The 15,008-nt window shown below is 45.3% G+C and overlaps 1 protein-coding gene across 6 annotated transcripts in view; it reads right to left on the bottom strand.

The window, feature by feature from the left end:
* The window catches only part of PLEKHG4 (pleckstrin homology and RhoGEF domain containing G4), a 92,191-nt gene that overhangs the window by 47,076 nt on the left and 30,107 nt on the right, over positions 1-15,008 (bottom strand). For all 6 annotated transcript variants that reach the window (XM_074583348.1, XM_074583350.1, XM_074583349.1 and 3 more), the window contains exons 4-8: positions 13,652-13,858; positions 9,550-9,673; positions 8,353-8,446; positions 3,202-3,288; positions 1,277-1,393 (exon numbers count right to left, since the gene is read on the bottom strand). In XM_074583348.1, the coding sequence (XP_074439449.1) occupies positions 1,277-1,393; positions 3,202-3,288; positions 8,353-8,446; positions 9,550-9,673; positions 13,652-13,858 (629 nt within the window). The remainder of the gene's footprint in view (positions 1-1,276; positions 1,394-3,201; positions 3,289-8,352; positions 8,447-9,549; positions 9,674-13,651; positions 13,859-15,008) is intronic.

Below are 15,008 nucleotides of genomic sequence, written 5' to 3'. Positions count from 1 at the left end.
AGTATTCTGATATCATGCTCCTTCCTTCAATAACTATCCTTCTGCATGGACAGAGCACCTCAGCTCTCAAGCTTCTCTCAACTCTGTCCGGAAAACTAATCCATAACCTCTTGCAAAGCTACTCCGCCTCCTCACTGCCAAATAAACCTTAAATTCAACCCCAGGCACCAAGATTAGGCTTTTGTACCTCTACTACATCAGCACGGGTTCATGCTAGTACTTTTATGTGCAAGTTTAAAAAATGCATTCTAAAATAAGTTGGAAAAGATAAGTTAACTTTTGTCACGTGCTAAGCCAAACTGCTGAAGCTTGTCACCAGCACCACAGTGGTATTAGCAGTGATATCTTCACCTGCTTCAAAGGCTGCACCGTGGGCCACGCAGCACTCTGGGCAGCCAGATCCCCGCCAAAAGACCACTGAATATTTTGGAAGCAGAGGCGATGGTTCTGTGATCCAGCGGGGTGAGCAAGTCAAACGCAATGCGAAGACAGCCAATTTTTGTGCAGATTTACAGAGATTTAATCCTGTCTAGTCCCAGCATGCCAAATCTTGTCTCAACACAGCTTTTAAAGATTCAGCAAGCACATGATCTACAGGACCTATGGTCCCTCCACAGCATGAGTGTACACAGAGCTGGGTGCTGGTGCCACAGATGCTACTTTTGCAGACTTCTGGCAGCCTGCACATCCCCTGCTGCACAGCAGAAGCATCTGAACTGATTACCAGCAACTTCCAGGTTTCACTCCTGCCAGAATTGCAGTTTTTACCCCTTGGTAAACTCTCTTAGCCTGGTCCGGGGAACCTGCTCCAAAACCAACAGGATCTAACTATTGTTATTATGCTCAAGTTCTTCATTGTTAGTTCAAAGGCAATATGATACTAATACTGTCTCTTGAGATTAGCACAAGTGTCTGCCCTTAAGCCTCAGAGTATAACCACAGAGAAGTGCCACTGTCTATCACATAAAACGGGATTGTTTCTTCCTTCCTTTCAAACTATGGTCAATTCTGAATTAATGCAGTTCAAGGAGATGAGATAAAAATGAAAATTTTAGTTCCTGCAGTCATGCCAATAGGTTGCAGCATGCATCCGTTTTATAAAGACAGCATTAGTATTCTTTTGATAACAGAGATTCATTTGCATCCGTAGCTATTACAGGAACCATTGTCTTTTAATGCTTGTAGGTTCAGCTTTTGACAAGCTCCTCTTGCTTCAACTCCATTACCATGCTGTTTCTTCTTTCAGATGCCAAAGAACACGAGACATCCTACTCACCATGCGAAAGCCTAACCAGTCCCGGTGGCAATAAGGGAAGGTCCCATCCAGTTCTAGAGGCAGCTGCGAGCTGTCTATATGCTTATGGAGGGATTTCATGGAGGTGAGAAGTTCAAACTGCACAGGAATAGAAGACATAAAAGCACATTTGCATTAGGGTGTGAGCACTGGAGGAGGAGGGGAAGGTCAATGAAAGACAGCATCCTTTATTTCTTTATCTATCTTGCACAGAAACAAAGCACACAGAGTATATCTGCAATATAACTACAGTTTGAAGAAAAAAAAATAAATCCATTCAATCTTAGAGCAGCTTGCTGTACAGCTTAGTGGGCGAACCTTGAGGGAATGCAGGCCACAACATGCTGTTTCACCAAGCAGAACATCTGTGATGGAATTCTGGCAGCAGCCAGCCTTCTCCAGAGCCGGTACCTCCTAGTATAAGCACAGCAAGTCCCTCCTATGTTCTCACATTGTGCTGAGATTTGCATTTGTTTGGAGAGTCTGGGAGGTTAAATCCAGCCCCCAGCTTCACCATCTCAATTCCTGGAAAAACAGTCAAACAGAGCAGCCTCTGCCCTACCCTCAGCCACCCACTCATCACAGCAGCTATTCGCTTCAAGTGCTTCCTGGATCTTGACCCAGATAACTTGTGTTCTGTGAGTCTGTAGGACCTCAGAGCATTTTTATACTCAACAGAGAAACAGACAAGTGCTCCTGCAGGTACATGGAAGCCAGCCCAGACACTAGGAACTCAGGTGCAGACAGTTAACCCACACACACACTGTGAAGTTTCCACCTCCTTACAAAATAGCGATGATGCTTCCAATTCCTCCCGCATGCCGATGGCTTTATTACCCTTTGCTCCGTTCCCTCCTACACACTTTGGATTTCTTCAGTATGTTTAATGTCTTCTGTAGCTCTCCCTGCACACACACACCTGCAGCCCCCTTTCTCACTTCAAATTCTTCCACACAGGGGCAATCAGGAAATGGACTAATAGCATTTGTTACTCTTTAGCCTTTCAGGGCTGCACACCACACACACAGCAAAACTGCTGTTATTCACAATGTCTTCATCCCCAGGAGCCAAGAGGGAGGTCCTGGCCTACTCTAAAGTCTACAGGGTTTCGGCAGGCACATAATTCCAGTCCACTCTTGTAACAGTCTTAGAGCAGAGGGAGATGGCTGAGATGCATCTATTTGCTCACCACAGACAAAGAATGGCTGAGAGCCTACATTTCTTACACAGCTATGGAATACCAAGGCAGATTTACTTCTAGTTGGGGTGTTCAGTGATGTTGTGATGATTTTCCCTCCTCCATTAGCACCTCCTGTTAGTCTTCTCAGACATTTCAGCTGCAAAGGGAGCCTCACACACATACACATCTCCTCTTCCCCCTCTTGCAGACATCTTAGCCACTGACAGCAGCGACTATGAGGGAAGGAAACATGAGATACGCAAAATCCAGAAAAGCAACAAGTACCTTCAAAGGATGGAGTTCAGGATTCAGCCTAATGAGATCTCTTCCTGACCAAGGATTTCCCCCCTTTTTACCATAAGAAGTTGAAAAGCACCCATCTCTATTACTATTAATTGTGCAGGGCTCCTCCATACAGCTATCCACACTCCCAACAAACCCCCTGCATACTGAGGGAGGGCCCCAGCAGAATGACATAATTATGATGCAAATGTCACTGGTGGAGACTCAGCAATAAACACAGCATGACAGAGATACGTTCAGCCTGCATAAACTTTACAACCCTATAAATACCACATCCGTAAGAGATCACAACCATAAAATACTGAGAACAACTACAGAGATTTCATGTGAGAATAAATGCATCAGCAGAGAACTCGCTGTTGGGAGAGTTAAATAGAGGATATCAAGAGCTCCCCAGCAACCCCTGGATGAATGGTTCCATTACCTGTCCTGCTGGTGGCTTCTCCATTCGAAAAGTCAGATCTCTTTCAACCAGAAGCAGTACTCCATGAATGCAGTGAGGATCCATGTCCTAAAACAGAACAGAGCACAAATCCATTACCTATCTGCCTGGCTTGCTAAGGAGAACGTACCATACCAGGTTTGCACACGAGATTACAATTTATCCTTCAAAGGCATTTAGGAAGCCTGGAAGGCAGTCACCAGGTACAGGGAAGGCCATTCTACAGAGCACCAAGGCTACGTCCTTAAGGTAGTTTGCTTCAGATCAACTAGTCCTGCAGTATTTAAGGAAGCAATGAAAGAGGTCAGGTCTTGGCTGTACTAAAAAAAACTTCTGCTTGTACACAGGGAAGTGTGTTGGGGGGGGGGGGGGGGCGGAAAGAAAAAAAACCATGTTCAATGTGCAAGTTTTTTCTTGATAACTTTCCTGGTCACTTCTCCTAACTGAAAGGAAGTTATTTTTTGTCCCCACAGTGCCAAAAATGTCATCTTGTCTTTACTTACTGCCAACTCACAATCAAGGACTTGCATCCTGTTGCTACTGTTAAACCGACAGAAATTCCAAATACAAGAGATGTCTGGCAGCTGTAGTTCAAACTCTGTGATCCAGGAGCAGCTCTCCAATTATAGAAGAACTCTACAGGGAAGTGAGAAACAGGCACAGAGAGCGACAGCAGGAAGAGGGAAACATAGCAGAAAGATCCAGACCATGGAGACAGGGCCCACGAAACACATGATGCCTGGATCTGGACAGCGAGGAGACAAGCCATTTGAGCTGTCATTCCACACGGTTAAATAAGAGCCATCCCATCTAGATGTCTCCTAGATGGCCTTTACCTCTGCAAATATCTTGGAAACTCTCAAGCAACAAATCTTTTCTGGTACGGCTTGAGCTGCAAGGAACCTGCCACACAGCAGGCCATGACAGCAAGGGAACCCTGTTTAAATAAATGGTTTCAGCAGCATTTAAGGTTAAATGTCCATGATGAGCAGCAGAGCCAGAGTACAGAGGCAAGTGTACCAGTAGAGACTGAGCTGCCTAACCTGACACTGGGCCCAGCACAGCAATTAAGAAACAACACCAACACAAGGAGATCAATTCTGCAAGCAAAAGCAACAGCAGAGATTCCAGAGCAGAGGGAAAGACCTTTCTGTCATCTAATCCTAAAACATCCTTTTGAGCTGGCAGGAAAAAATCCCAACTGAAACACGTCCCAAAAATAGTGAGAGGTTTCTCAAGTCTTCCCAAATCCCTTTCTCCAAAGCAAATGATTCACGCTTTCACTGTCATTTGAACACTGATCAAAAGAATTTATTGCATAATTAGGCTGTATTAGGTAAATACTAAAGCTCATCTGAAGAGAGGATGGGGAGGTATTACAGCTGTATCGGCAGCTCTGACTTTGTCTGCCAGAAAGTACCGAAGGATGAAGACTAGCCACAGTTTCAAGACAGTTCATGGCACTAAATAAATTTACTCTTTCACAACCCCTGTTCAACAGTCACGCGATGTGCAATATGAGTGAGGGATAAAGGTAGTGATGGTGTAACACAAAGTTACAACAACAGCCAAAACACTCACTTGCTTGTTTGTTATTGCTGAAAATAGAGACTGAAAAACCATTCACAAATAAAGCTGTCAGGAGAGACAAAGAAATCAAGTATTTTTCATCGTACTTTTTTTCTTTAAACAGCTGAAGATAAGTCAGTCTCATCCAGCACTGATGGAGCAATCAAATTGCAGTAAAACAGTTTTACAGGAGCGCCTCGGGAGACCGGCGGAGCTGGAGGCAGCATGATACTACTTGAGGAAGCTCTCCTGCAGCTTTCCGCACAATCTCTTACCACCTTTGCTAGCAAAACCAGCTGTCTGGAAGCAAAGAAACAGAGTCCCATGCATGTAAGCAAACTCCTTGCCTCCCAAAAGAGGGACAGTGTGGACAGAGTAGAATAGAGGGGCATCAACAGGAGCTCAGAAAGCACCAGGGTGAACATCCATCCCTTTATTATTATTCTTTAAAAAGAGAATTAGGTTCTTTCTTCCATCTTTCTCAAACTGAAGTCTCAACCAGTCTTCTGGCTTCCTGACCCAAAGGGAAGCCCATGGCCAGACTTACCATCACTGGCGCAGCCTGAAGCACAGGCTGCGAGGAATGCCCATGCACATGGGACAGTCCCCAAATACCACGTTCAATCTCAAAGTAACCACTTCTTATGGAGTAGTAGGAGGTCCCCAGTCTTTAACGTCAGAGTAACAAAGTCCTCTGTACTTCTGCAGTAACGGGGCATGCAAATACACCTCTTGAACAGAAAGGTTTGCACAGACTTTCCTGCTTTCAACTGCTACTGTATCTCTTTGTTTTCATAAACAGACTCTTCCCTTCCCCATCCAACACACAGATGCAACAGATTACAGGACTGATACATGAAATTCAAAAGAATCTCATTCTATAAAGACTCAGGTAGAGGGAAATCCTACAGATATCTCTTCGCTGAAGGCCAGCACACAGATTCCACTGTCCATACCCTGCTGCTCACTGACCAAGGGATCAGCCCAGCACTACTGAGCAGCAAAGTTCCTCTGAACAGGTCCCCCAGCAGAGAGCTTACTGGTGACAACCTGTGACCAAACATCACAGCAGCATCTACCACCACAAAAAACCTTGTTCCAAAGCATCGTTAGGCAGTTTCCCACAGGAACAAGCATGATCTATTCTTGCAGCACATACGCACTGCGCATTTCCCCTCACCTCCATACGGAGCTGCCACAGTTCCTCCTTGCTCCTTTCCTGAGTTATCTCTGCTGCAGTGCTTTATTCTGCCTCTGCTCCCAGTGCTGTCTGGGACAGAAGGATTTCCAGCACCTCCCAGCCACCCATATTCTAAAAAGGAAGGTGGAAGAAAGTCTTGCAGAACACAACTCCCCCAACCCTGACGACAGAGAGGATGAGACGCTTTCACCAGTTTACTAGAGGGCTCTAGATAAAACAATGGACAGTCTCATAGCGCTGTAGAGAAGGCCACCTGCAAGCACCAAAAGCTGTCTATTAGCACTTTAAAAGTCCATTCACACATTTATTCCGGAAAGATGGATGAGTGGAATAAGTATTTCCTCCGACTCCCAGATCTTGACCCAGAAACCTGTGGGATCAAAGTCTTCCCTCCCCAGGGAGGTTCTCCAGGGTTAACAGATCCAAGCACTGCAGGAGGAAGGGACTCTGCATTAGGTCATCCAATCTGTGCTTACCCACTGTGAAGCAGTGCTCCTCACTGCTCAAGAGGAAAAGGTCCCTTCAAAATGGAACAAGCAACACTGGATCTCAACGTTTAGGAGATTCCAGACACAATATGATAGTAGGCTTCACAAAAGCCATGTAAATGAAATCCTGTTGAAGTGGGGAGCAGAACAGGAGAGAAGGGACCTCCAGAGAGTCTGCCAGAGGTAAGATGGGAGATGCGTGGGAGATGCACTGGGAGATGCGTCAGGGATTTCAGAAAGGACCCCAAGGAGATGATCTGTTTTGTGACCTTACAGACACAACATATTGACTGTGCTTCTGTATCCACTGGCCAGCAAACCTTGCTGTGCTCTAGAAAGCTTGGCTTGCCTCGCTGCAATTACAGTCAGTTTTCTGTATCTTTCTATCCTTGTTTCAGAGCAGACAAGAGTACTGTTGTGGGATCACAGAGGTAAATGCCAAGGATCTCCAAGAGGCTCAGAGGAGCCAGGGGATTACTCCTGCACCATAATCAGATGACGAGCTAGCTGAACAGGTCTTGTTTACAGAGTCTGCAGAAGAGTCAGTGTAAGGACCAAAAAACCACAAGCAGAGTAATCAGCCTCTGTCAGTCACTGTTACCTGGAGCACACACTCAGCCCCAGCAATCTGTCTTGCAGCACATTAATCCCTGTTAACTAACTGTTGCACCACCCTGATAACAGGTGCTCAGAGCCAAACAGCCACCACACCAGGATATTACAGAAGCACTGCAAAAAGCTTCCCTCCCTCCCTCGTTTCAGAGGGTAAGAAACTTAAGGTTAGAATGGCTTTATTCCTGCCATGCTTGCAGGAGACTGGGGACCCAAAAAAGCACACTGTGACTCAACGCATTGCTGATTTCCAAATCATCCCACTAAGACACGACCATGCAACTTACATGGGCAACGAAATGCTCAAAAGCTTTAGTAAGCCCACTGCTATGTGGGCACAGAATAAAAGAGAAGATAACTTGTTTGTTACCTCTGCAGAACTGAGCAGGGCACCAGATTACTCCTTCACCACAGAGAATGAGCACACTGATACAGCTCACAGCACCACCCAGCCCAGGAAGCAGGAGGACAAACCTCTGACTCAGCCCCAACTCTCAGATGTGGCACCGAAGCACATAAACCACAGAGACACCAGCCTCATTAAAGCATTGCCCTGATCCAGTTTGCAGAGTTTGAGTCCCGAGAGACCAAAGCTCTGATTTAAAAGGAACACCTGCTTAAACAAGATTAGTCATCACTACAACCCAGCATCTCCTTGGCTTTCTAACAGCAGCAGATAGAAGCTATCTGGGAGCGGGGGCAACACAACCCATTTGCTTTCCAAGTGACTGATATGAAAGCCTTTGACCTGAAGCGATATAGAGTTACAGCATGTCCGATTCCAATCATTCACCGACAGACACTTCAACAGCTGCATACGCTCTTCCAGCTGGCATGACAAGCTGTGTCCTCCCCTTCCCTCCACAGCGGGCAGAGGCCTCTCTTCCTCCCTTTTCTGTGCTGGGCAAAAATCCCCTCATGTTTCACACAGCCTCTCAGTGCAGGGGACATCATCTTCAAGCATGATAATTCAGGACAGCATTTAGACTTCAGTATAGGCTGCTTTCAGCACAGAGACAGAAGTAAATCTGGAGGGGTGGGGAGGGGTGTTCTCCCCTAACTCAGACTTGCTTAGGGCTTTTGCTTTGTCTGCGTCTGGCAAGTCCAGGTCACCCTCCTAAAACAGGACTGGGTGCACAAATCCACCTCCCAAAGCCAACTGAAAGCCAGGTGGCAGATGGAGACATAAGCAGCAGATGGAGATGTAACATCCAACAGAGACAGCAAGCCAACTAGGATCCTTTGCCCAAGCTCAAGGCTCACCTGCAATATGCTGAATGCCTTGAAGAGAGCAGGAACCGGTGAACAGCGACGGGCATCCACAAGAACAGTCAGACCCAAAGCCTGACATTCTGGTCTGCAAAAACAGAGAAAGAAGAGGTCATGTTTGTTACCAATAAAAATCAACAAGACTATGGAAACAGAACCCATACTCATGACAGGGTGAAAAAAACCCAGTACATTAGGGCCCTCTAAGGATGTGGAACTATCTGGCCACCTTCTCCTAACCAAAATATATACATGGAAACCACCACCTGGATTGCTCAGTTTTTACCTTTGCTATTTCCACCTGAACTTCTCATTTCTCCAATTCCTAGGATACATCTCACTGATGGCAAAGGTGCTGATACCTGCTGTGTAATCCATACAGGAAAACCAGTCCTTCCTAATTGCATCCAGGGACAAGCTTGGCCTTACCCACGCTGCTTCCACAAGAACAGCCATTCTGGATCAGACCCAACATCTATCTTGCCCAGAATCAGATTTGAAAGGAGAAGCATAAGAAACAAAGCATGAGTAGCAGCTTCTTTGAGTTAAGCTTGCTCCCTTTATCAATGGTTTAAAGGCTTAAAAAAAAAAATATTACTAACAGAGTTATTATTTAATAATTTAAAAGTGAAACAAAGTCTCAGGAGAGCCTGAGATGAGCTGGGTGGGGGGAGAGTCACAGTGAAAGGAAGAGTAGCTGCAGCAAACTCCAGCCTGCAGACTCCAAAAACAATTGTCAGCAGACATCAAGGCAGATTTTCTCAAGCCTTGCAGATCCTCCCTCCCTCTCAGCTTGGAGGCCCAGCCTTAAAATATCATGTCAGAACACTGTATCACAGAGCTGCTGCATGACTGCCCCATCATAGCTCTCAAATCCCATTTTCTGAGCTAATGAAGGATAGCAAGAATGGCTTGGATTCATGGCAATGCATGAAAACATTCAGTACATACCTAACTCTACCACACCATGTGCACAAGGCACATAAGGAATAGCCAAAGTGCTTATTGAACACCAGCCAGTTCACCCTAGCGGGAGACCCCCACCTGTACAATTTCGGGACTGTCTGGACCAGATTTCCAGGCCAGTTTCCAGACAACTCGTTCCACTCACCGCCTCAGCTTCCACACCCCTAAAAGGCAAAGCAGACACAGGAGCAGTGTCTGCCCTGCCCGCCCTAGAGCATCACAAACCTTGGGATGCTATGCAGGTACAGAAGAAGGCGTACAAGCTCAGTGGTGTTGCAGTGGGGGTTTAACCAGGCTGTGTTCCTTGTTGTTATTATGGCCACTGCACGTCCTGATTTATCCCTTGTACCTGTAAAAAGAGGGAGGGGGGAAGAAAAAAAAAAAAAAAGTCACACAAAGAAAGTCAACAGAGCTTGATTCCAGGTGTGTATGTCTCATATTCCCTGATCACCACTCCATCACCTTCCTGGAAACACTCCACAGAACTAGATATAGCATATGTTGCAGATTGCGGTAGGCTATAAACACACTTCCAAAGTACCCAAATGCTGCCCAGAGTGAAATAGCTGAGCTCTACTTGCCTTTCTCTCATGGTAGTGTTAAATTTGGACTGCTCTCTTCTACTCAAACACTTTCCTCATAAAATATGGCTGATGTTGGCTAATAATTCAACCTTTTGAGAAGAGCAAGAACCTTGAATTCAAGATAAATAATCTCATCTCCACTTATGTTACAATATTCACATTGCTGTCAGATGAGAGAATGAGGACAGGTTTGCAGAACAACATGCGCTACCTAATGAGACTGGACACACACACCAGACACTTCTTCTGGGAACAAAGCCCTGGAGCAGGAGCCCGGAGCTCATCCTCAGAGGCTGCAGAGTGGACAGCCCAGAAGCACACTCTTGCCTGCCTGCTGCTCTAACAAGGACAGAATCAGTGCCAGGTTTTCATTAGTTTCAGAGCTTGCTCAGCGCCAAGGGAATCGATAAGGCACAGAATGGGCAACACAGCTGAGTTTTGATGTGTTGAGGAAGGAGAAACCCCTCTGCTTCACTTAGCCATGGCAACAGTTCTATGCCACCTGCTTTCCAAAAGCCCAAAGTCACAGCTTATCACAGGAACCAAGTCTGCCCTATGAACTCCCAAAACTAAACAATAGTCTGGCTTTGGGCGTTAGCCACAATGTGCACCAAGAACTCTGATGAGGACATAACAGTGCGATTTCTGGAATTGCGTCCAGCCTCCTCTTGAGATGCAAAGGAGAGGTAAAGAGCAGGCGGACACACCGCTTTGGAGACCCACAGCTTCCTCTGCCATCCAAAAGCAGACAGTGCCTCTGGAGCGAGCCTGCTCAAGTGACCAGCGCTCTTCGCTCACCCAGGTCACCAGGAATGTAAGCGATCTGGAGAACAGTAGGGACTACACCTCTATTGTGTGAAAAGTAATTCACAAGAACAGGAGCCATTTCCTGTCATTCAAACCGTATGAGAGAGGGGGAGAAAATTCCAAGCACAATACAAAACCAGTGGCTTAGAGAAAGCCATGTCTTTCTGTCTCCTCTGAACTTTATTGCTACCACAGGAGATACTGTCCTGGACCACGTCTCTCCCCATCCCAGGGACAAGCATGCGAGTTGACAGGTAAAACAGATACAGATGGACAGCCCCAAGCACAGAAAAGCACCCTGGTGAGATCTCAATCTGTCGCTAAGGTGTGACTTGAGTAAGGGCCACAGACACAGATGGGAATCTCTTAGAAGCAGGGCTGTCTACCTCCCAAGGACCAGAATCGTGCCACAGGCTTTCTCCTGCTAACAGCAGGGACAAAAATCTTTCATCAACTGTGTGATTCAGGAGGAGTTTTATTACTACAGAAATACTGTATTCTGTAATGTACATAAATACGGGATGCTGTATAATCCAAAAGCTGGAGAGCAAGTAGGAAAAGCTTATTAATATACCTTATTTCATAAGCTAAGGGGATCATCAGAAAGTTTTAAAAAAGCAAAGCACTCAATTACTGGAAAAATAGCTCGATAACCAGGCTCAGTAAAAGCTTTCTTACTCTGAAGCAACATCTTTCATCTATTAAGGAGGCTGGGCATCACCAGAACCTGATTAAACCTTGAACCTCCACATAGGAGCCTGGGAATTGCCCAACTAGGTCAAAAAAGCAGCCAGGGCTGGGTGTCCAACAGCAGCGTAACCAGATAATTCAAAAACAGAATGCAGCAAGGAAACTCTCCTGAAAGGAAAATTTACTCCTAACTCCATCAGCTACTAGTTTATTAATTAGCTCTTATTCACTATTCATTCTAAAAGTTATCTTTCTAATGTAATTATTCTATCATTACCAATGTCTACCATAAAGCATTTAACTGAGTGGTGAGTGCATTCCCTCAGGTGTGAGGATTGCCCACTGGAATCCAAAAGGAGACACATGAGAGAAGAGATGTCAGCCAAATCCAATACAGCTTCTACAGAAAATGTGATTCCTCTCTTAGAAGCAGTATCAAACCCAAACCTTGTTTGTTCAATGCATTTCAATCCCTTCCTCCCATATTCAAATGCATTTGTTTTGTTTAACATTTGTACATTACGATAGGAATCTGTGACAAAGGAAGCAACTAGAGCATTGGACCACAGTCAGGCTTCTACAACAGTATGAACTGTGAGCTTCTCTGAAAGGCCCCTCTGTCAAACCCTGTAATTTTTTGGTGGTTGTACACAGCATAAGAGTGTCTAACCTGATCAGCAGACCAGAAGATTAGAAATCCTCCTTTGGAATTTGTTCTAGCAATTTACCTCCCAGTGCAAAGTTACATGTTTGAACGTACCATAACTCTGCCCTGCACTCAGTTTCTCATTTCCCCTTTTTCCAGAAGACTGCAAAAGTCTTATTTCCCTTTCCGTCCTTCCGTGCACAAAGGTGTTTTCACCTCATTCTCTATCAACTTATGAGATAAACAACCTTCCAGTCATTTGCCATAAGATACCCAACTCAGCTACAAGAAAGGGCTGTCACCCTTCTCTGCACCACCTCCAATATTCACCATTTCCTTTTATAACAAAGGCATCAGAACAGATGAAACTATTTGAAAGGCATCACCAACAAGTACACAGAGATAACAGCACTTTCTTAATCTGGCTAGTCATCCCCTCTCCTTCACACACTTGAGGTCAAAATTGGTCTTGCAGCCCCAGCACCCAGTGGGATATCCCTGTGCTGCCTTTGCGCTCTCCTTCCTGACTTCTCCACACTGCACAGGTCGCCTCACTTCTTCTCCGCTCCCTAGCCAATTTTCAACTCATACGTGGCTCCTGAGCTGATCGGATGCAGCTAATCTTCCTGCCCCGCACTGGACAGCCCTCTCCCCAGCTGGAGAAGGAAGCAAGTCCACAGGGGCTGCATACGTGAATGCTGCCAAGCAGCTGTTTCGCACTGGAGAGGTAGATCTCGCTTCCTCTGCTTTACTTGGTGTTTAGTTAAACACAAAGACCTCTTGTGTGGGCCCTGCACATCAAGCGATCCTGGCTGCTCTGTCCAACACCCTCAGCTTTATTTACCGCTCTGCCAATATCTGTCCCATGTAGAAGTTTTATCTGCGGCAATTTGATACTTGTTGCCATATCAGATGCAAACACTGAATAACGTTTGACCTACAACTGATCTCAGCAGAACAATTCTGGGAAGTCCTCCCTTGATAGCTAGGTTTTGTCATCTGCTATTTAGCTATGCTATCGTTCATCCTACACGTTGCTCATCCACGCTTCACTGGGGTATTCCTTTCAACACTACGTGTCATGAAATCAAATGTTTTCTAAAAATCTATTATATCTAGGCAGCTACATTTAATCAACCAAACTTCTAATTACCAAGAATAAAACTGGCTTCACAAGAGCACTGTCAAACAGCATCTTCTACACTCCTATCCTTTAATTATCTACCAAGTGAATCAAGTTTCTATTGTTTCGACTGGGTCTGATGTCAGGCCCACCAGCCCATCATTAGCTGCACCCTCACTCTTCTCTTTTTGAACCACCGGTATGAGCCCACAGATTTGGCATTTCTGACTCATAGACGCTTGGTTAACATTTTGAGACTCCTGGGAGCAAGTTAACATTACCTTCATGAGAGGGAATTTCTACTTCCTGTCCTTCCCACCCAGAAACTTTAGAGGATTCAAGAATTGTTGCTTCTGGAGGGCTTTGGGATGAAAGGAATGGAACTGGCACCAGTCCGCAGCGCTGCAAACAAAGGCTCATCTCCCTTGCCCTCCTACAAACCACACTTCCCAGACACACTCTGGCTCAGCTACTCACCGGGCAGGCAGGCAACTCCGCTTCTGAGCACTTCTGGGTTCACATCCTTGACTATGGTAGGTGCAGACCGACCACCCCAGGCAGCTGGGGATGGCGGGGGAGTAACAGCTGTTGAGGTTTCCTCCAGGGCACTCACTTTACTCACTGGTTTCAACACATCTGTGCCACTTGCTTCTTTTCTCATCTCTGCCCCTTCTGACACCATGCCTGTAAGAGAAGCAGCAGTGAGAAGCTGGAGCAGAGCTCCACCCAAAAGGTCCCAGGTAAGTCCCAGACTGGGGAGGGACGTGCCCCCAGCCCCAGCACTCTGCAGCTCCTCCAGTCCTCGTGTCACTAGCACGCATGTTCCAAAACTGGTTATAACATTAATACTACTGTAATTCTAAAAGAATAAACCGATTTATTGTGAAGTTTGCAAGTTACAAAAATCTCAATTCAGATCAGGATTACCGCAGTCAAAAGTCATTTTTAAAGGTAACGTATCAAGCTGTACATGTCTGCTCACAGCCCGAAAGCCTGGCGCGGTGCAAGTCCCTGGCGAAGCTCCAGCAGCTCGAGCTTGCTGAAGTGATAAACCAGCTTCTGACAGAGAGAGCTGCTCCATCAGAGCAGAATTACTCCCCCAACGCCACTTTCAGATTAGTTCCTGAAAATATGAAGTTAACTCGAGGCTGACAAATCAGCTGGAAATTAGCCAAAGAGACTTTGTTCTGCTCATCCAGATTTTTTTAATTAATGGTTAATGTGAAAATCAGAAACCTATTTTAAACCCCTGAAGAACGGGATGATTACACCAATCAGCTCTGTTTGAGAGATGGAGGAAATGCTTCCTTTGCCTGACACCTCAGCTTTAAAGTACAAGTTATCAGAATAAATTAATTCTAAAATTAAATATCTTAGCTACTACATCGAAACGAATGCTAGTTTTATAAAGTTTCAATTGTCATGTAACAGTACGTGGAGAGAAGGAAAAAAAAAAAATAATCTACCTACTGTGCAAGAAGTATTATTCCCCATTTCCCAACATTATAAGAATTGGAAGCCAACAATGTGTCTTCAACAATACATCTTTAGCATCCCAAATACACAGCTAGGCTGTCCCATTGTCTGGCAGAAAGATATACTAGAAAAAAAGGCTATACTTCACTGCAAATCCTGATACTTCAATATCTACCAACAAAAAAATCAACCTCTCTACGAAAATAAAAGACTGGAGTATTTATTTGCTTGCTATGAAGTCAGACGTTTTAATTGCTATTTCAAATTGACTTTAACCATCCTACCTTCCTGCTGCATCAACAATGCTGACAATTGACTCAGTTTATTTACTAACAGATTCCAATACTTCATTAAAGAG

This window comes from Larus michahellis, chromosome 4 (assembly GCF_964199755.1).
Source record: "Larus michahellis chromosome 4, bLarMic1.1, whole genome shotgun sequence".
In the NCBI taxonomy this organism is placed as follows: Eukaryota; Metazoa; Chordata; class Aves; order Charadriiformes; family Laridae; genus Larus; species Larus michahellis.
This window is presented reverse-complemented; position numbering and strand designations above follow the sequence as displayed.